At 41.9% G+C, this 21,267-nt stretch overlaps 1 protein-coding gene across 1 annotated transcript; it reads right to left on the reverse strand.

Annotated features, from left to right (window-relative positions):
- Positions 1-62: 62 nt before the first annotated feature.
- LOC132769797 (cytochrome P450 2J6-like) lies at positions 63-17,195 on the reverse strand. The gene is made up of 9 exons (XM_067466087.1): positions 16,876-17,195; positions 14,015-14,177; positions 10,770-10,919; positions 9,822-9,982; positions 7,638-7,814; positions 6,832-6,979; positions 6,069-6,253; positions 1,495-1,636; positions 63-451 (listed from the first exon to the last, which is right to left on the reverse strand). The coding sequence occupies exons 1-9, from the start codon at positions 17,050-17,052 to the stop codon at positions 261-263; spliced, it is 1,494 nt and encodes a 497-aa protein (XP_067322188.1). The 5' UTR covers positions 17,053-17,195; the 3' UTR covers positions 63-260.
- Between the last annotated feature and the right edge of the window lie 4,072 nt (positions 17,196-21,267).

Here is a 21,267-nt window from a genome sequence, read left to right on the forward strand (position 1 = left end):
CCAGAGAAGTAGACAACCACAACTCACTATATCACATTAGCCCCACATCCATCCAGAGCAAGAATTATTTAACCTTAGGCATTGTTGGGGTGTGGGGAAGAAAAACAGAATGATACAGAATCTCTTTATAATTGAGTTATATCACAGGCATGATTCAGGTTTTGTGTACATGATAAAACTTGGAAATAACAAATAAAATGTTAATTTGGTTTAAAATGACAACAATCAAGTATAAGCCATTGTAATCATTTTTGAATGTTTTATGATGAACTAGAGCGAGGAACAGCACACACTTTATAAGGATGGGGCAAGGTGGTCAGTCCTATCCCAGGTTCTTCATTGAGTTCTTTGACTCCTTCAGGCAGCTGGAAGCGGAAGGCCCTCAAAAGGCTGACCAAGAAGATGAAGAACTCCATCCTTGCCAGCTGCTCCCCCAAACACACCCGAGCCCCTGCAGGGGAAATAAAAGTAGAAAGTGAGTATCTATCCTGGAGTTTCTCAGATTGTGCTTCTCCAGATGTTTCGGACTTCAGCTCCCATCATTCCTAACCGCTGGTAAGATGGCTGGGATTTCTGGGAGCTGAAGTTCAAAACACCTGGAGGAACACAGAAACACTGACCTATTCCATGCAGCAAACAGGGATGGATCTGGAATCTGGACTATGGATTGTTAAGCCGTGTTCCACTCCACACTCTTAAAGTAACCAATCTGACTCAGAATAGAAGACATTCTATCTAAATTTTAGAAAAACTGATTGATTTAACATGCTGCTTAAAAGTGGCATAAAATGCATCAAAGGATGTTGAATTCCCTATCATTGGATAATTGTAAGAAGTTGGAAGAGCATCTTTCAGGAGTGCCTTCATTGTGTGTCTCTTACAGTCACTTCTATCTCCTTGATTCTTGTTCTTGCATGAATAAAATAGAAATGTAATAAGGAAAGGAGGGAGGCAACATGCAAATATTGAAAAGGAAATGCAAAGAAGATGTTTTAATTAAGAAGGAAACAGAAGGACACCTACAGCTACTACATAGGTAAACATTCTTCCTAAAAGCATTTTCACAGTGCCATGACTTACCAATGAAAAACAAAGCAAACTAAAAAAGTAGAATAACCTGTTCACACATATGAACACACATCACTGATGTCTTTCTCTAAACTCTGAATAATAGAAGATGGAGAGAAGCAGGAAAGGCAAGAAAGGATTTGGGATGTCTGCCATTCCTGAAGACGGAAAGTTAAGGGACCTTGACAGTAGGGAATGAAAGAAGACAATACTCTCAACTTTTTCCCACTTTCTCTGCTTTCATGTGACGAGGTCCTTAGTTTATAGTTCTTAATTGTTCCATAATTGCAATGAATGTCTTACTGCCCTGATTGATATGTGCTCACGAACAGCAACTGCACTGCCCCACAAAGGACAGAGGCCGAAGCACATCTTATCACAGAAACTCCCTAGAAGATACACTGATAAATCATGACCTATTTTTACCTGCACCAAATATCAGATATTCGTCTCTAGCAACAAAATGTCCATCCTGGTCCAAAAAATGATTTGGATTGAACTTTTCAGGAGACTCCCAATGCTCAGGATCAAGAAGAACAGAGCGTAGATTTGGTATAATAGCTGTCCCCTGAAAGGCAGAAACAAATGTTAAATTTGCACTTCCTATGATAGGACTAGAGTAGAATCGCTTTATTTATTTATTTATTTATTTATTTATTTATTTATTTACAGTATTTATATACTACTTTTCTCACCCGGGGGGGGGGGGGGGGCTCAAAGCGGTTTACATACATAAACCAAGTCATTGTGCTATTTCACAATGAATTTAAATGCCTTCCCTGTACAAGCCACAAAAAACACACATGCCCATCCACATTACACCCCCACCACACCCCCTACCTATGCCACATCAGTGTGAAACCATGGAGTTCAACATAGCCACCGCTCTAGGATAAAAACTATCATTCAGTCTCTTTGTCCTTGTCTTTGTCACCCTGTACAATAAGCTGGCATAATTCAAAAAAAAAGAATATGCTGGGTGAGATGGATCCCCAAGAATGGTCTGAGGACACTCCTTAGGAGTACAGCCTCTCCTGGCCTCTTTTCACCAATCCTGCTGTAAGGGTACCCGAGATCAGATACTCTTTAACAGTAGCACTTGAAACTGACCAGCTGCTCAACTTGCTCTCCATCTATGACCAAGAGCTGAATTTCTGGTCTGTTCATTCTATAGTTCATTATGAGCCCCCGGTGGTGAAATGGGTTAAACTCTTGTGCCAGCAGGACTGCCGGTTTCCAACATCAATATTACAGACCGTCATTAAAACATCATATTTCTAAATCACACTAAAACATTAAAACATTGAAACAATTAAAATAACAAAAATACAATCATATGATTATAGTGGTCAGTCGTCATCAAAGTCATTATTCGTCGTCATCCATCCATATCACAGGATCATGGCTCATTCGTTGAATGCCAATCCCCAAAGCCAGGTTTTCACCTGTTTCCTGAACATTAAGATTGAAGGGGCAGTTCTGATCTCCAGTGGAAGGGAGTTCCAGAGTTGAGGGGCCACCACCGAAAAGGCCCTGCCTCTCGTCCCCACCAGCTGCGCCTGTGAGGCCGGTGGGATCGAGAGCAGGGCCCCTCCAGATGATCTTAGTAATCTTGATGGCTCATAGGGGAGGATACATTCGGACAGGTAAATTGGGCCGGAGTCGTTTAGGGCTTTATAGGTTAAGACCAGCACTTTGAATTGTGCTCAGAAGCTGACTGGCAGCCAGTGGAGCTGGCGCAACAGAGGAGTAGTATGCTCCCTGTACCCCGCTCCTGTTAGTAACCTGGCTGATGCACGTTGGACTAATTGAAGTTTCCGGGAAGTCTTCAGAGGCAACCCCACGTAGAGAGCGTTGCAGTAATCTAAACAGGATGTAACCAAAGCATGGATCACCGTGGCCAAGTCAGACTTCCCAAGGTACGGGCGCAGCTGGCGCACAAGTTTTAATTGTGCAAAAGCTCCCCTGACCACTGCCGAAACCTGGGGCTCCAGGCTCAGGGATGACTCCAGGATCACTCCCAAGCTGCGAAACTGCGCCTTCAGGGGGAGTGTGACCCCCGTCAAGCAGAGGCTGTAACCCTATGCCCTGTTCGGCCTTTCGACTGACCAGGAGTACCTCTGTCTTGTCAGGATTAAGTTTCAATCTGTTGTCCTTCATCCAGTCTGTTACAGCAGCCAAGCACCAGTTCAGGACTTGAACAGCCTCCTTAGTAGTAGGTGGAAAGGAGTAACAGAGTTGGACATAATCTGCATACAGATGACACCGCACCCCAAAACTCTGGATGATCTCTCCCAATGGCTTCATGTAGATGTTAAATAACATAGGGGACAGTATTGAACCCTGCGGGACTCCACAGTACAATGGCCGTGGGGTCGAGCAGGAGTCCCCTAGCGACACCTTCTGGGATCGCCACACGAGAAAGGACTGGAGCCACTGCAAAGCAGTATCTCCACGGCCCATTCCCGCAAGGCGTCCCAGAAGGATACCGTGGTCGACGGTATTGAAGGCCGATGAGAGGTCCAGCAGAACCAACAGGGACACACTCCCCCTGTCCAGTTCCCGGCAAAGATCATCCACTAAGTCGACCAAGGCTGTCTCGGTACCATGCCCTGGCCTATAGCCAGGCTGTGCCGGATCTAGATAATCCGTGTCTACCAGGAAATCCTGGAGTTGCGAGGCCACCACACGTTCCAGGACTTTGCCCAAATAGGGGAGATTGGAAACTGGCCGAAAGTTGACGAATTGAGTGGGGTCCAGTGATGGTTTTTTCAACAGCGGTTTTATAACAGCTTGTTTTAAGCTGGCTGGAATGTTGCCTTCCCGAAGGGAGGCATTAACCACCACCTTTACCCGCTCTGAGAAGCCCCCTCTGGCTTCCTTGACCAGCCAGGATGGGCAGGGGTCTAGGATGCATGTGGTCGGCCTCGCCTCCCCAAGAATCCCAATGACATCCTCGAGTTGAACAGATCGAAACGAATCCATCAAAACTGGACAAGCAGATGCTTGTGTTACATCCTCGGAGACTGCCGTTAACATGGTGTCAAAGCCTGAACGGATCAAAGCGACTTTGTCCACAAAGTACTGAGCAAAGGCTTCACAGCGAGCTGCTGAGTCGTCAGGCGACCCATCCTGAGAGGTGGGATTCAACAGCCCTCTGACTACTCGAAACAGCTCAGCCGGCAAGCTGAGCTCAACAACGGCAAGCTCAGGAACTTGACAGCCCCACAACCTAGATTGGAAGTCAACTTTGTTTTTTAAATGGATTCACCTCTCACCTCTCTCATCCCTACCACACACTCCCACTCCAGTTCACCCCCACCCCTTCCTTACAATAGTAAGTAACGCCTGATGTATGATGTATTATAAAAAAACTTTCAATAAAGATATTTAATAAAAAAAAGAAACAGCTCAGCCGGATGGTTCCTTGCGGATGCAATATTGGCTGAGTAGAAGGAGTTTTGTGCGGCCTCTATTGCCACGCCATACGCCCTTTGATAAAGGCGCAGGCATGTTCGGTTTGACTCGCTAGGATCTTTCTGCCACACGCTCTCTAGCCACCTCTTTGTTCGCTTCATCTCCACCAACTCCTCGTTAAACCAAGGAGATGATTTAGTTCGGCGACTTAAGAGGGGGCGCTCCGGAGCAATCGTGTCTATTGCCCTGGTCAACTCATTATTCCAATGAGAGACCAGAGCATTGACAGAATCACCAGCCGAGGCGATGGAAAACTCCCCAAGAGCCATCAGGAGTCCCTCTGGATCCATAAGCCTCCTGGGGAGTGATTGACAGCTCCTCCACACCGCCACATCTTCCCAACCCTGACAGAAGACCAAGTCAAGTGTGTGTCCAGCACAGTGGGTAGGGCCCAATACTAGCTGGGACAGCCCCATAGTTGCCATGGTGGCCATGAAGTCCTGAGCCGCTCCTGAAAGAGTGGCCTCAGCATGGACATTGAAGTCCCCCAGCACTATAAGCCGCCGGGACTCCAATGCCAGGCCCGAGACCAACTCTGCAAGCTCAGGTAGGGCGGTTGTGGTGCAGTGGGGTGGTCGGTACACCAACAGCATCCCTATTCTGTCCCGGTCTCCTAGCCTCAGGTGGACACATTCAAACAAGGTTGACTGTAGGGAAGGGCCCCTGATCAAGGAGATGGAATCTTTATAGACGATTGCAACTCCGCCTCCCCACCCCCCAGATCTTGGTTGGTGCTGCACAGTGTAACCTGGTGGGCAAAGCTGGGTGAGATTAACCCCCCCCCCAGCTTCGTCCAACCAGGTCTCTGTGATGCACGCCAGATCTGCCTTTTCATCAAGGATTAAGTCCTGAATGATTGATGTTTTACCATTGACAGACCTGGCGTTCAACAGCACCACCTTCAATCCGGGGGGGGGGGGGGCGTCTACCTTGGTACCCAAATTTACCATGTCGGGAGAACATTTTGGAATTTTTCTCTAGGCCAGCCAACCCACCTCATCCAGATAAGCAGACTCATCCCCTTCAGAGATAAGAAGCCCCACCATGGATGTGTCATCTGCAAATTTGGTAATGATATTGCTATGGTGGATGGAGATACAATCATATGGGTACAAAGTGAAAAGCAGAGGACTCAACACACAGCCCTGTGGTGTCCCAGTATAGTGTCATACGTGTTCAGGTGCAATGAAGGCTGAGATTCCTGGAACATAGGGAAGTGGGTGGAATATGGAAAGGTACAGTTGGAAGAAGAGAGGCAACAGTCAACAAAGAGCCCTAATGTAAGCTCAGCCAAAAGAAAGCAGATAACAGCTCTGCTGAGCCAGTCCAAAGGTCATTTGCAACAGGAGTCATCCAGACGTCCTGTTTTCAAGCTCCCTTTGATCAATGTTAAGTAATCAGCATAGATGTGCCTCCAGACCAATGTTTAAATCACTTTTCCATGTCAGCTCACTCTAGTGTGAGTACATCCCTCAAAATTGTCTATACTCCTTCCTCAGTCTTATGATGAAGAAGTCCTGTACCTTAGGGATGAGACAACCTCTCATCTTCACATCTTTGGCTGTTTGCCTTGGGACCCCAAATAACAAGGGATATTTTGAACGCTGGATCTCATGAAGTACAGCATTTGTATAAGGGAGCTTCTTTAGATCTTGATAGCTGAAGGAAGAGGAACTCAAAACATCTTCTATTTCCTTGTAGACCTTATCTGTGGGAAAAGGTGAAATCCGTATTATGAATATATCCATGAATATTATGGATGTGTTCAATATGCAATGAAAAATTCATACAGGTCTATCCATTATAATTTAATATACATAACTCACAAATCATAGTATTTGTATTCCACTTTCTCTGCAAAGAATTCATGTCCTATAGAGTCATTTCCATGACTCTGTGGGATCCTGAGCCTTGTTTTCCCCAATCCAATTTTCCTGTCCTATTTTAACAATGAGCTTTTAATTTTTTATAAGCCACTTTCCCAAACTGGAGAAAAGTAGGTGAAGATTAATGTTAATGCTTCTTTACAGGAAGGCAAGATTCCAGCTAGCTTAAAAGTAGCTGTAATAAAACTGCTGTTGAAAAAAACATCACTGGACTCGACTCAATTGAACAAGTTTTGGGCAGTTTCAAATGGAGGAAATTGATTATCTGGAGATGGTGCAGTCTGGCTTTAGGCTGGGACATGGAAGAGATACAGCCTTGGTTGTCTATGTAGTGAACTTGACAGGGGGAGTGTGTCCTTAGGCCATCCAAGGCAGCTGATAAAACAGGGATCTCTCCTACCTTGAATATCTGGATGATTTGTCAAAAGAAGGATTGCCCATTTTAGAGAAGTGGCAGTTGTTTCTGTTCCAGCAATAAATAAGTCATGAATATTCTGAGCCAGGTTCTCTTCATCATATGTGGAAGTAGAATCATTCCTCTTCTGATCCTGTAAATATGAAAGCTGAAGTAAGAACTTAGGAATGACCACAAAACTTCTGTTCAAATGTTTCTTTCTATCTGTGTTCATGTGTCTTCAAGTTGTCTGTTGATTTATGGCAAACGAATGAATTACAAAGGATTTTCTTAGGCAAAGGACACACAGTGGTGGTCTACCAGAATTTCCTTCACTGTGCCCTATCTGCCAAAGAAAGAGACAGGGAGACAAGAGAGAAGAGAAAGGTAAGGAAAATGAGCAAGTAGATGGAGAAAAAGGCAAGAGGGCCAGAAAGTCCCTTGGAAGCATGGTGGGTTGCCTGTTTAAGGTGCCAGCACCATGTCTCCTTCTATCCTAGAGTTTTTCACAGCTGTTCCTCTACCCAGCATGATATTGAAGTACAAGTTGTATTCAGTCATAGCAGGGAATGTAATGACAATTGGTTCTCCATATTTATGGTTTCTGCATTCATGGATTCAATATTGAAAATATTTTAAAAAATCAAAAAAGCAAATCATTTTGCTATTTTACTACACCATTGTACTTAATGGTAGTTAGGAATCTATATATTTTGGTATCCATGGGAGTCCTATAACCAAACCGCAGTGGATACCAAGGTCCCATTTCATTTCTTGGAATGTTTGTAATTAGATAGAATCCAGATACTTACTTTCTCCATTTCAAGCAGGTAAAAATCAATTAAATCCCGTGGCTCGTGAAAGGAATTTTGCTCCTTATGTTTCTGTATTTCTGTCTTTGCTAATGAAAGCAGCATCTCTGTAGCACGAAAAGCCTCTTTGTGAGGCCCAGGAAGATGCTTCATGAGCCATGGCAAAATTTCATATAGCTACAATAAAGACCAAGGCATTAGTTGGGTAGAGGCAAGGAAACACAGCAAAAGCCACTTTGACACACACGCAAGTTGCTTTAGAATAAGAAAATGTCTTGGCTATATACAAGGCATAGAGGAATGCATGCTTGTTCCCGTTCATCATCAATTTCTTGCTATGGCTGGAGAGCCACCACATATTCTCTACTGCCGCTCTTTGGCACTTCTAATAAACTTCATGTTCTTCCTCTTTTTCAGCTGCTTAAAAATGTCCCTTTTCTTCAGTTCTTGTGGGTTTTTTTGGGCTATATGGCCATGTTCTAGAGGCATTTCTCCTGACGTTTCGCCTGCATCTATGGCAGGCTTCCTCAGAGGTCTGCTGGAGCTGGGAAAAAAGGGGGTTTATATATCTGTGGAATGACCAGGGTGAGACAAAAGGCTTTTGTAAGTTGGGCTAGGTGTGAATCTTTTCAACTGACCACCTTGATTAGCATACAATGGGCTGACTTTTCTTCTCTCTTACTCTTCCCCTGTTTGGGCCCATCTCCTCTGCTCAATTTTCAGACTCTTTATCAGGCATAATATCTCGCATGATATCTTGTACCTATAACTCAGAAATGTCTTCATAGCACAAAAACAGAAAGTATGCAAGTTATACATTTTCTGGTTGGAAAACCAGTTCTCAGCATTCAATTGTGAGAATTTTCTCATCATTTTCTTGTCTTCAAGAAAGCATCCTGAATTGTTTAGGGAAATTATTTTGCACAGGATTCACATGGGTTTTTTGGGTGCTACCTCCACTCACATTGTTATGTGAAGAAGTACAGTTTCTAGGCAGCCGTGTGGATTGTTTATTCCAGACTATTCTTTCCCCCATAAAAAGCAGAAATTCTTCACATAAAATACTATGGCTCTTTAAAAACAGTGGTTGGTATCCTAGTGAGAATGTGTACAATCATAATCTAAATTGCCACTCTGCAGTGTAGAATTGTAACATTGTGCAAGGATTGTATTCCTAGGAAGGGTTTGGAACAATTATACAGATCTAAGTATATTCATTGTGAAACAGTCATGCTGTGCAACAGTAACTTTGTAAGGTAACTTGCCCTTATACCTTAATAATAGTCTGTAACAGAGCCATTGGTAATTGTGAATAAAGGTCAGTGAAAATTCTTGAGTGCCCTGTGCTCAGTCCTCATTGTTACACTTCTCTAACGTTGTTTCATATCATGTTGATAATGTAGCTCTGTCATTCCTTATGCATCCCATAATATTCTCAGTGTGTCTTCTTTTATGAAAAATGGTATAAACCTCTACGATGTTTACACACAGAAAAAATGCGGAATAATTTCCCAAAATACTTTGGGATGTGCAAATTCAAGATGGTAATTGCAAAATTATTGCACCAGAATTCTGTCTAACCTGTCACATTATTTAATCACATTATGTAACCTCACTCTGGGGGTGAGAAGGACAGGCTACAAATGCATGAAATAAATAAATATGGGAAAAGCTAGGAAACGCTACTGAATTGTGAAGATGCGTAACTGAACACTGCAAGAGCATTCAATGTGCATTCGTCTTCGGTGCTCATCAGAATTTATGTAGTGTGCCTTGGGGCCAATACACATCCCATCTGTCCCATTCCACATCAATCATTATGTATCAATCATTTTGTTATTTCTGATATGTAGTAACGAATCCTTGACTGGGTGCAGACATTAGAGACCTTTCCAATTGGAATCCCTATAAACTTATGTCTAGTTACAAAGATGTGACTCCTCAAGAGGATTCCAGCCTTTGTTTTCTTTGTCACTGAGATAAAACTTTGAATGCATTCATCTTCACACATGAGAATGAAATAGTCAAATATATACGTCTCTAGTGTAAACTGTGAAGATTTACCTCTTCGGGTTTATTCTGCCCTCTATTGGCTAAATCTAATGCTCAAAACACTATTGTAATTTTTTTCATCTTAGTAAGATCTATTTGGATGGATGGAACTGGAAGAAAATGATTGCTTACCAAATGAAAGAGACTGCCTGCAAATTTTAAGGTATATGCCAGGGCATCTATCAGTTTATTGAAGGTTGCATCTTCAAGCGAAAACCGGTATCCAAAAGTCACGGCACATATCACGTTGGAGACTGAATTGGTAATGGGCAATGCAGGATCAAATGGCTGCCCTGCAAATCAAGTTCTATTAATATCAGGCAAATGCTTAATATGAATTTTCCTTTGAGGAAAGGAACTATTGGGAATTTTTGTCCACTTATGATTATATCAGAAAGCAACAAAATTGATATATTCCACATCACAGACTACATAAAAATTGGGGTTGGGTAGGTTCATTCAGAAGAGTCTGAAACCCAGAAAAAAACAAATTTTAATTTCTGAAGCAGTTTTGAACCATGCAGAAAAGAGGGGCCGGGGGGGGGGGGGGGAGAAATCCTATTTTGAACCACTTACCTTTTTTTCAGAAATATTCCATAATGTTCTGATGTCTCTCAAATTTCACAACCATTAAGCAACTTTGGTAAAGCCTAAAAAGTTTTAAAATCTCATGCTTTCCCTACCCTGGCAATGCAAGGAGGGATGAGGTGGACGTGGCTAAGCACAGCCATTGTTTGGTGAGCTAACAGTGGTCCATGTGTTCTATCACTATAGCATGTTTTATCAGGATTTGTCTAAAAATGAGGGAGGGAGAATCCCCTGAAGTTTCCCCTGTGCCAGTGCTGGTTTTTTTCCTAATGTGCATGCGTGCCTGCCATTAATGAATCAGTTTGGAAGTTTTGGAAGTTTTGGAAAGTTTTGAATTTTTTTTAAAAAAAAATCTCAGAAGTGACTTTAGAATTGAACTACCTGTGCCCCCTACATCCAAAACGAGTTTTGAACCATTTTTTAAAAATCAACCAAGCCTAACAAAAATGTCTGCAGGCTGATACATCAGCATCACCTCCTAACATGACATACCTTTTTTGTGTGCAAAAACCTCTACCAGCTGTCGGGATTCCTCTTCTATTTGGGCCTCCATGCTTTTTTTCCCCACTCCAAGTTTCCGCAATGTAACTAGGCCGAACCGTCTCTGTTGCTTCCAGACATGTCCATTTGAAAGCACAATACCTGAGGGTGGTCAGAATCAATATGCAATTATTAATTACAAAATTCAGGTCAAATATAGCTAGGTTGCCACTCTAGAAGACACATACTTTACTACAGGCCATAGCAATGTATACAAGCCCACACAGCAGTGGGCAAAAATGTTTTGCAGGATAAAATGGCAGTCACAGAGATGGCCTTCCATCTGGGCAGGGCCTTTGCTTGGAGCCACAAACCAACTGCATTTTCAGGGTGTTCTGTGTCAGGCACACACCCCTCACACAAGCTGTCATGGCCCTCCGTGTATGTGTAGCACCATTAAAACATCTCAAAATTTTATTTTATTTTATTTTATTTTATTTTATTTTATTTTATTTTATTTTATTTTATTTATTTACTTTAATTATTAAATTATTATTAATTATTATTTACTTTAGGTTCTTGTGGGTTTTTTCGGGCTATGGAGCCATGTTCTAGAGGCATTTCTCCTGACGTTTCGCCTGCATCTATGGCAAGCATCCTCAGAGGTTATTTACTTTATTTATTTACTTGGGTGTGATCCTGGTCTCATCATTGAGTCTGGAGCCCCAGGTCTCAGCGATGACCAGGGGAGCATTTGCACAGCTCAGGCTCGTGCGCCAGCTGCGCCTGTACCTCGGGAAGTCTGACTTGGCCACGGTAGTACATGCTCTGGTCACATCCCGCCTTGACTACTGCAACGCTCTCTACGTGGGGCTGCCCTTGAAGACGGCCCGGAAGCTCCAGCTGGTCCAGCGCACGGCAGCCATGTTACTAACAGAAGCGGGACGCAGGGAGCATACAACGCCCTTGTTGTACCAGCTCCATTGGCTGCCGATCTGCTACTGGGCCCAATTCAAGGTGCTGGTGTTGGCCTACAAAGCCCTAAACAGTTCCGGCCCAAAATACCTGTCTGACCGCATCTCGGCCTATGAGCCCACGAGGACTTTGAGATCGTCCGGGGAGGCCCTTCTCTCGATCCCGCCTGCCTCACAGGCACACCTGGCAGGGACGAGAGACAGGGCCTTCTCGGTGGTGACCCCTCGGCTGTGGAACGCCCTTCCTGTGGACATCAGACTGGCACCCTCGCTTATGACATTCCGCAAGAGACTAAAGACGTGGTTGTTCGAGAAGGCGTTTGAATAAGTGCTGCAATAATTGGCAATGACGATAGGAACGGAACTCAGAAAATGATATTTGGATTGTGGTTCAACGATGAGACGTTGCGAATGACTTGTTGTAATTGTATTATTGATATTGATGTTGTTGTTTGATGATGTTTTTGATATTGCTAGTTGATGTTAGCTTATGTTGTAAATTGCACCTTATTTTACATGTTGTACACCGCCGTGAGTCGCCCCAGGACTGAGAACGGCGGTCTATAAGCACAATAAATAAATAAATAAATAAATAAATAAATAAATAAATAAATTTGTATACCGCAGTTTCTCAGCCCGTAGGCGACTCAGCGTGGTTAACAACAGGAGCAAAAATTCAATGCTAACAACATACAAACTATTTAAAACAATTAACACCATAATATACTAAGTAATTACACATCAATAAACAACTCATTCGCATCTCGTAACTAGAATCATGATCCAACTCGCCATCCGTAATTCCGTTTTCCTTTATTCATTGCACTGCCTATCCAAATGCCTGTTCAAATAGCCAGGTTTTCAGTTTTCTTCATCTCTGTGCCTACAGCTACCCTCCTCCATTTCTTATCTCTCCCTCTGATATAGCCTTTATTTCTATATACTGCTCTCTGGTGCTTGAATCTAAGATCTATTTATTGTGGGAGGCTTTTCTCATATTCCCACACGGGGAGTTGGAGCTGACACAGGGAGCTCAACCTGCATTCCCCCTGTTGGTCAGTGGTCCTGCCGCCACAAGGGTTTAGCCCTTTGCACCATCAGGGACTCTGATTTCCAACATGTAAGGCAAACATTCAATTGCCGGACGGAAACCATACAGACAATTACATCAAGATAAACACATTCGACAATATAACACAATCTAATTAATCTTAATAAACCAAAGAAACAGCAAACTAAAAACACCATAAAATACAAAAAAGCTTCTATTAAAACACAGGAAAGATAAAAAAAATATTAAAAACACATTTCATTGTAGCTCCTTCAGTAGAGATTCAACTAGATCAATGGCCAGGGTTACAAATAGATGTGGCAACTTGTAAAAGGGCTGGGCAAGGGATAGTGCAAATACATGTATGACTTATGTCAACTCCAAAGTGAACCTATCAAAAATAAATGAAAGGAGTTTGCCATTGCCTTCCTCTGGGACTCAGAAAGTATGACTTGCTCAAGGGTACCCATTGGCTTCCATAGCAGTAAGGGAATTTGAACCCTGATCTCCAGAGCCATACCACCTCATCACATGGACAAAATTGCCCATCCTAGACAGTTCAGAGATGGAGCCTCATGGATCCCATCCAACAATGTAGATCTATTTTCCCAGGCCGGGGGGGGGGGGGGGAGGGGGATTCCATCCCTGAACTGAGGTGAAACTATCACAATATATGGTTTTATATTATATGATAATGTTTTTAAATATTTTAAATGTTTTTATGGTGTTGTTGGGCATGGAATTGTTGCCTCTGTAACTCGCCTTGAGTCTCCTGTGGGCTGAAAAGGGCGGTATACAGATATAGCAAATAAATAAATAATAAATAAGAGGGAGCAGCGAGAACAAGGAAGGCTCTTCGTGTTCTCATTGAGAAGAATGGGGGGGGGGGGGAGCTGGGTGGCTATGCTTCCCCCTGTGGGATAAGGTAAGGGGTGATGCAAGGTGTGGGGTGACAGGTTCCCCCCAGCCCTGCCAGATTCACCACAATCCATAGTGAATCCCCCTGCGATCACCCACAATTTTCACCCACAATTTTGACTCAAATGTGATGAGGTCCATAATCCAGAATTCAAACCACGACACCATGGTGGCAATCACACTACATAGTTGCATTTCCAGAAGTGACTTTCTTAGAGTTGGTTCCAACAGATAAACATTTTCCTCAAATGATCACATCTCCTCATGTTGTTTCTCCAGAGAAAGATCTAGTAGTACAACTCCTCACAACTTACCTTTTCCTCTTCCTATCAGTGAACTATATGGAGTCTGCGGCCGCTCTGAGAATTCTTCCGAGTGATCAACCAGTCCTTCTCTCACAGCTTCAAATCCAGACAAAACAACTACTGGTAAATTTCCCATCCACATAGTAAAAATGTTTCCATATTGTTTTGACAACTGCAATTTGGTTCAAAGCAAAGGAAAAGATTACAATCAAATGAAGCCAATCATTTCTGGTGTCAGGATCAGATTTGACAGTTTGAGGTCAGACAGTTTGAGGACAGTTTGAGGTCAGAAGGAGGTAGAACTGGACCCTGGATTGCTGGAATTACTTGGGAAAATGTGATAAGGGATTTTGGTGGCAGTCTGGACTGAGCTGCATGGACATGAGGGAGTGGGTAGCACTAGTGAGTAGAAAACTGGAATTTTCATGCACAAACTTCACTAGCGACTTCTTGCTTGCTGTAGAAACCTACGCAATAAATCAAGGACTTCTCTTGTGAGCGGACTATATTACTGGTGAGGTTTTTCAGTGAGTGGTGACAGACTCATAAGGAATGGTAGCCATCTTCAGGTTCTCACCATCATAATGCCCCCTATCCCTCTATTTCCCCTTAATTATTGTGGAGAACTTCCATTCTCATGGTCTCTGTATTTTTTCAAAATAGCTCATCTCAGACCACTATACATCAGAAATACAGTCCATTTAGTCAGGGCTAATCACATAATGTGATCAGGCTACTTGAACAATCAGATCTCCTCTTACAAACCAGCTCAGGCACTGCAGTCAGAGAAGGAGGCCGTGCTCTCGGTCTGACCCCTCATCTCAGGTACGGCTGGTGGGAACGAGAGAGAGAACCTTCTCCGTGGATGCCCCCCACCTCTGGAACTCTCTCCCTAAAGAAATAAAGCTGCCCCCCTCCCTCCTCTCCTTCATAAAACAACTGAAGGCCTACTTCTTCTCATTAGTATATGGAGAGGAGGAGGATTAAATAATAAGAGATCACTACCGGACCCTGGTTGAAAACTATTTTGCATCTGGGCTCTCCGAGACCACGCCAGCCCTATGACCATCATTTGACTACACAACCAACCCACACTTTTTTGTGAACTCTAATTTACTGTTCTAAATCAATGTGGATGTTTGCTTAGATTTTATGCTACTAAATAATAATAATAATAATAGCAACAACAACAACAACATTCTTTTTGTATCCTGCCTCCATCTCCCCGAAGAGACTCTGGGTGGCTTACATGGGGACTAAGCCCCTATATAATTTTGTTTGACTATGCCTAGTTTAATTTATTGATGTTAGGTTTTAATTTGATGTTAGGTGTTTAATGTTATTTTCATATGCGGGAGTTTTCTGGGATTTTATGTCAGTCTTTGTTTGTTTTATGGAGGCAGTGAATGTGTTGCCATTGTATGTTGGAATCTGTCCCGAGTCCCCTCGGGGAAATAGGGCAGATTACAAATAAATTGTTGTTGTTGTTATCGTTATTATTATGTCACTGCTCTTTTGTTGTATCTCTGGGAGACTTTTTGGAAATTGTTTATTTTTATTCACACATAGTATTAATTAATTAATTAATTATCTCTTTTCCCACTGCTTTTGTACTACAATATCCTGAGCAAAACTTCAATTCTTGGGTTGTTGTAGGTTTTTTCGGGCTATATGGCCATGTTCTAGAGGGCCCGAAAAAACCTACAACAACCCAGTGATTCCAGCCATGAAAGCCTTTGACAATACTCCAATTGTTCTTTACTGTCAGTTTTCAGTGGCCAATGAGTGGCCAGTGAGTGAGGAAATATCACTGCAATTCCTATTGACATTTCAATTGGATATCCTTACAATTGCCAACATAACTTAAAAACAACTTTTAAACTTTTCTCTATAGACCAAATGCATTGTCTCTTCCTATTCCCACAACTGGTGCTTGTCAGAAGTAACATAAGGCCAACCAGAATTTCACTGCCCCTGTGCTGTAACATCCTAAGAAATAAATAATATAGGAATTTCAGAATGTTGAGTCATGTATTTACAATGTTATCTTTCTTCAAGTTACAGGAAATAAAAAAATTCAGAATAGTAACCATTAGATCTTAAGTTTTCAAAAATTACAAGTAGGATGTTTTTAGAGGCATTCCTTCAGTGATTGAGAAGTGGAAAAGTAGTACTTTTCTTTCTTCAGACCTCCTAATCAATTGATCAGCTATGACTTTGAGACCTTGACTCTGGATAAAAAACACACAATCGTTTAAATGTCAGATCTGTTTCTTTCTTCCTACATGCACATACAGTAGCTAAAGCTTTAACAAGGGAGGAGAATCTCCAGGTTTCAGGCATAATTAATTGCACTTGCACCGTCTGATGGTCCAATGGCAGTGGACTAAAGAAGAAGCTCTGAGGTCTAACCTGAACTTAAAGGAACTGTCCCTGGTGCTGAAAATACCTTGCAGATATGGTTAATAGTGTGGGCCCCTGGTGGGAACTTGTTGACCAAAATACCAGCGGTTCAAATCCGGGGAGCAGAGTGACCTCCAGCTGTTAGGCTTGGCTTCTGCCAACCTAGCAGTTCAAAAACATGCAAATGTGAGTAGATCAATAGGTACCACCTTGGTGGGAAGGTAACCTTGAAGGTGTCTACAGACAATGCCGGCTTTTCGGCTTAAAGATGGAGGTGAGCACCACCCACCAGAGTAAGACATGACTAGACATAACGTCAGGTGAAACCTTTAACTTTACCTATGGTTAATAGTACATCAAATTTCCAGCTTTGAAGCTCTTATCCAACATCATGACTAAACCGTATCTTTTTTAAAAGCATGTACAACTATTTTAAAGTTATTGCTTAATTGTTTAGAAAGAATTACCTTTATTAGTGTCCCTGAATTCCATCCAATTCCAAAGTTAATTCTCCATATGCCTCCAATCACAGGAAGAGAAAGAGGCCCAGGAGGAAAATGTCGGCGTGACCACTGCTGTTTCAGAAAGTAGAAAATCAGAAGAATCACAAGCAGAACAATAAGAAATATCCCAGTGCCCTCCATTCCCTTGTCGCCTTCCTCTTTCGTTATTTCCAACCAGCTATGGAAAAGGCTGAAAGGTTCAATGTTCTTCCCTCTCTCTCATTCCTGGTCACATCCTTATATTTATAAGTGGTCCAGATATTTTAAAAAGACTAGACAGGCAATTCATCTTGTTATGGCTTCTTCAAAAAGCCTATAATGTTGCCCTCTGGGCATCAGTTATTGTAACACACTGTAGTTTGCAACATGTTTAATTGTGATACGTCATATGTTGCCCAAAGTAATTAGGTAAATGGCAGCTTTGGACCGCATAGGACCAATTTTGTACAGCGTATGTTCAGAAAATTGAATACATGTTCAATAGGAACACCATGTGCACGCTCTTGCCAATTTTCCTCCTCCCTGCAATTAACCCGTGGTGTCAATGTTCCTCTTTGTGTGAGTGTGTGTATGTGCCTTCACATTATTTGCAAGTTCATTACTTTCAGAGTTTTCTTAGGTCCTAGAGGTGGTGTTGCCACTTCCTTCCTCTGGTATTCATTGTCAGTCTCCCTCTCCCAAGAACAAACCAAGACCAACTCTGCTAAGCTTCCAAGATCGGACAGGATATCTTAGTCTTTGGACTATTCACAGTTCCTATATGGTCCTTAAACTAGGGGCTACATAAGGAACGTGACAGTCACAAGTACATAAATTGGTGTTACACAATTGTAACTACCATAAAGGACCCCAATCAATGACTTTCCAGAAACAAGTTTACATTTCCCTTTAAATGTTTAGAAAGACCTATATTTGAGGGGGGTAAAAATATTATTCTAATTTCAATATTCACTGTAATAAAACATTTGCGTGCTGATGACCTAAAAATGTGAACATGAAGTAAGTCCTCAGTTCCACAGAAGGGCGTGCTCCAAATATTTGAAATTGGAAGTATTTAATCACACCCAATTAGAATTTATATGCAGTCACATTTGCTTACTAAAGAGGAAACTGCTCTTGAAAATAATAGATAATAAACTATAAGTTCAACAGGAAATCAAGAAAGCCACCTTCTCCAAAATATTTGGGAGTTACTGACAGGCAAGTAATAGAAACTCAACTAAAACTCAATGGCAGAAACCAGGAAAAACAGCCAACCCCCCAAAAACCACCAAGGTCATCAGCAGGGTTAAACAACAGTGTCAAAGAAGCAAGAAGAGAAAGGCTTGTGCGGACAAAGAGAACACAAGGAGGGAAATAACACAGAAGAACTGCCAGGAGTCAATAAAGGATATGACAAAGAAAAGATTACTAAGGGAAGCTAATGAGATTATTGAGAAGCTGAATACATTCTTCTCATCATGTTTGATAAAGCAGACATTAAAAAGGACACCCAATTTCAGGTGGTGTTTGCGGGAAAGAAATCTGAGAAACTGAAACTAATAATTGCTGATAGGAAATGAAGTTCAAGAGCAGCATTTCTCAACCTGAAGGTTGGGACTCCTGGGTTTTCAGATGGTCATGGGGGTTCTGTGTGGGAAGTTTGGCCCAATTCTATCATTGGTGAGGTTCAGAATGCTCTTTTATCGTAGGTGAATTATAAATAACAGCAACTACAACTGTCAAATGTCAAGGTCTATTTTCCCCAAACTCCACCAGTGTTCACATTTGGGCATATTGAGTATTCGTGCCAAGTTTGGTCCAGATTCATCATTGTTTGAGTCCACAGTGCTCTCTAGATGTAGGTGAACTACAGCTCCAAAACTCAAGATCAATGCCCACCAAACCCTTCCAGTATTTTGCGCTGATCATGGGAGTTTTGTGTGCTAGGTTTTGTTCATTTCCATCAGAATGCTCTTTGATTGTTGGTGAACTATAAATCCCAGCAATTACAACTCCCAAATAACAAAATCACACCCCAAGAGTCAACTTCCTCCTGGTACTTACTGCCCAGAATTGTGACATAGTAGCTGAGGCTCCATCTACACTGCCATATCATTGAACTGCATCATATGAAGCTGACCAAACAAAATGTGCCAAGAATCACCCAATAATGGAGATAGATGGGAATATAGCTATTGTTGTAGTTCAGCCTGTGAGTGTGTCTGATGTTCATGATGGTAATAGGGTTGAAGGTTTTTCTGGGCCTGGGTCTGTTGGCACTGGGGATGAAGGTTTCCCTGGGCTTGAGTTAAGCCCGGGCAAAAGGCTAGGGTTGTCTCAGGAATTGAGTGTTTCTCCTGAAGGTCACATTCACAAGGTCACATTTCTGGGAGAGACCCTCAACAGTCTTACTCTGAGAAACAACTGTCTTCTGAGTATGATTTGTCAGATGCAGAATTTAATGAGAGTGAAGATAGAAAGCAAGGGTTTGTAAACAGAGACAAAGTTCTCAGGCACAATGAAGGTCAATTCGTCTGCAGGAAAAAAGAGATAAGAAATCCTTATCTGGTTGTATGGGCAAGAAAAATGCTTTCCTTTCAGTTCTAGGGTGAGGAAAAGCTTTATATTGATAAAAGGGAAAGAGTTCGCTCAGTCTCGACAACACTGGAATTTCATGATGGTCTTGTTTCCAGGTGTTCCTAGATTCATGTTCCAAGTTTTGCCAGGCTCTTGATCAGTATACTGGATTTTCATGCTGCCTTGTTCAATGGATTTTATACCTTTGAATATTGTGTTTTACCTTGTGTCTTGAAGCTCATAGACTACCTTTTATCTTTAAACTAGACTGCTTTTACCATTTTGACTGCTTTGCTTACATATATTCTTCAATAAACTGCTGATTATGCAAAGCTGGTGTGGTGTCTAAGGTCAGATGTGTTCAGCTATAGAAATATCCTTATCCTTATGGCTGGACATAAAACAATGATGCCATTGCCTGGGACCTTCACAGTACACTTGAAGGTTCTAGAGCAGTGGTTCTCAACCTGGGGTCCCCAGATGTTTTTGGCCTACAACTCCCAGAAATCCCAGCCAGTTTACCAGCTGTTAGGATTTCTGGGAGTTGAAGGCCAAAAACATCTGGGGATCCCAGGTTGAAAACCACTGTTCTAGATGATGCGTATATGGGTCCAGCTATAGCAGGGATTGACACATCTTCCTCTTGTGTTTTTGCAATCTTCTGCATCAAATCCTCTCACATCCTTTTTATAGTCCTTTTTATAGTCACAAGGTCTCCAGACTCCCATTTTAAAAAATTGTGTGTTTTTTATTGGACCATTTGTGCCCCAAAACATGAGACAAAAGTTGGCTATTGTAATTACTAATTTTGTATTTTTTAAAAAAAACTGGATCAGTAATGTCAGAACTGTATATTCTTTCTTTCAGTTTATATTTTTCCCCATTACAACTATTAATGGTGGGATCAGACTTCCTTAGACCCCTTCTACACAGCTGTATAAAATTCACATTATTAGCTTTGAACTGGATAATATGGCAGTGTCAACTAAGATAATCTAGTTCAAATCAGATAATGTGGATTTTCTGCTTTGATAACCTGGATTATCTGGCAGTGTAGAAGGGGCCTTAGTGTGTTCATATTGTATTGCGTTATTGTTCAGTGTTTTAGAATGGGGCTTTCATAGTTGCTTTTAACTTTCGTTTAGTTAATTTAGTTTATAGCTGTCTCTTTCCGTGTAATTTTATATAGGTATATTTTCTTCATATGTGTTTTGTGTATGTTTCTTTGTTTCTTTTCTATTTGGGTTGTAAAAGATGAGTCCTGCAGAACGTGAAAGAGGAAGCAGAATGGAATTCCACTTGGGTGGACTTTTATTCTTGCTTCCCTTCACAGGATCTTGGCCTAATATCAAGGGTCATAATGATAAAATACAAGGAGGCCGCAGCAAAACACCTGTATTGTTTTAGATGTAAAAGTACATAAAAATAATGAATGTGATCAATCCTTTGGTTCGGATGTCAATGTTAGAAACCAATGTGCCCCCGCAATGTGTTTTGGCAAATATAACCTACATGTGTGCTGAGTGAGTACTAACCATTGGCATTCTTTGTGGTTCTGAGGAAATGAAATAATCACATCACATGGTTCTAATTATAACTCAAGGTGCAATCTTATCATCAGTTGAAATGAGTTCAGACCACGTCCAAGATCATTAGATCTTATTAATATGATTATTTTAAAATTAATTATTATTTACCAATAGGGTTGCCAATCCAAGGGCATGCCCAAGAGGATCCAGTTTTTGTGGGTCATCTCCAAGTGGGAGACAAGGATGCAAATCCTCTAGTTTAAGAGGA

Source organism: Anolis sagrei, chromosome 3 (genome assembly GCF_037176765.1).
Source record: "Anolis sagrei isolate rAnoSag1 chromosome 3, rAnoSag1.mat, whole genome shotgun sequence".
In the NCBI taxonomy this organism is placed as follows: Eukaryota; Metazoa; Chordata; class Lepidosauria; order Squamata; family Dactyloidae; genus Anolis; species Anolis sagrei.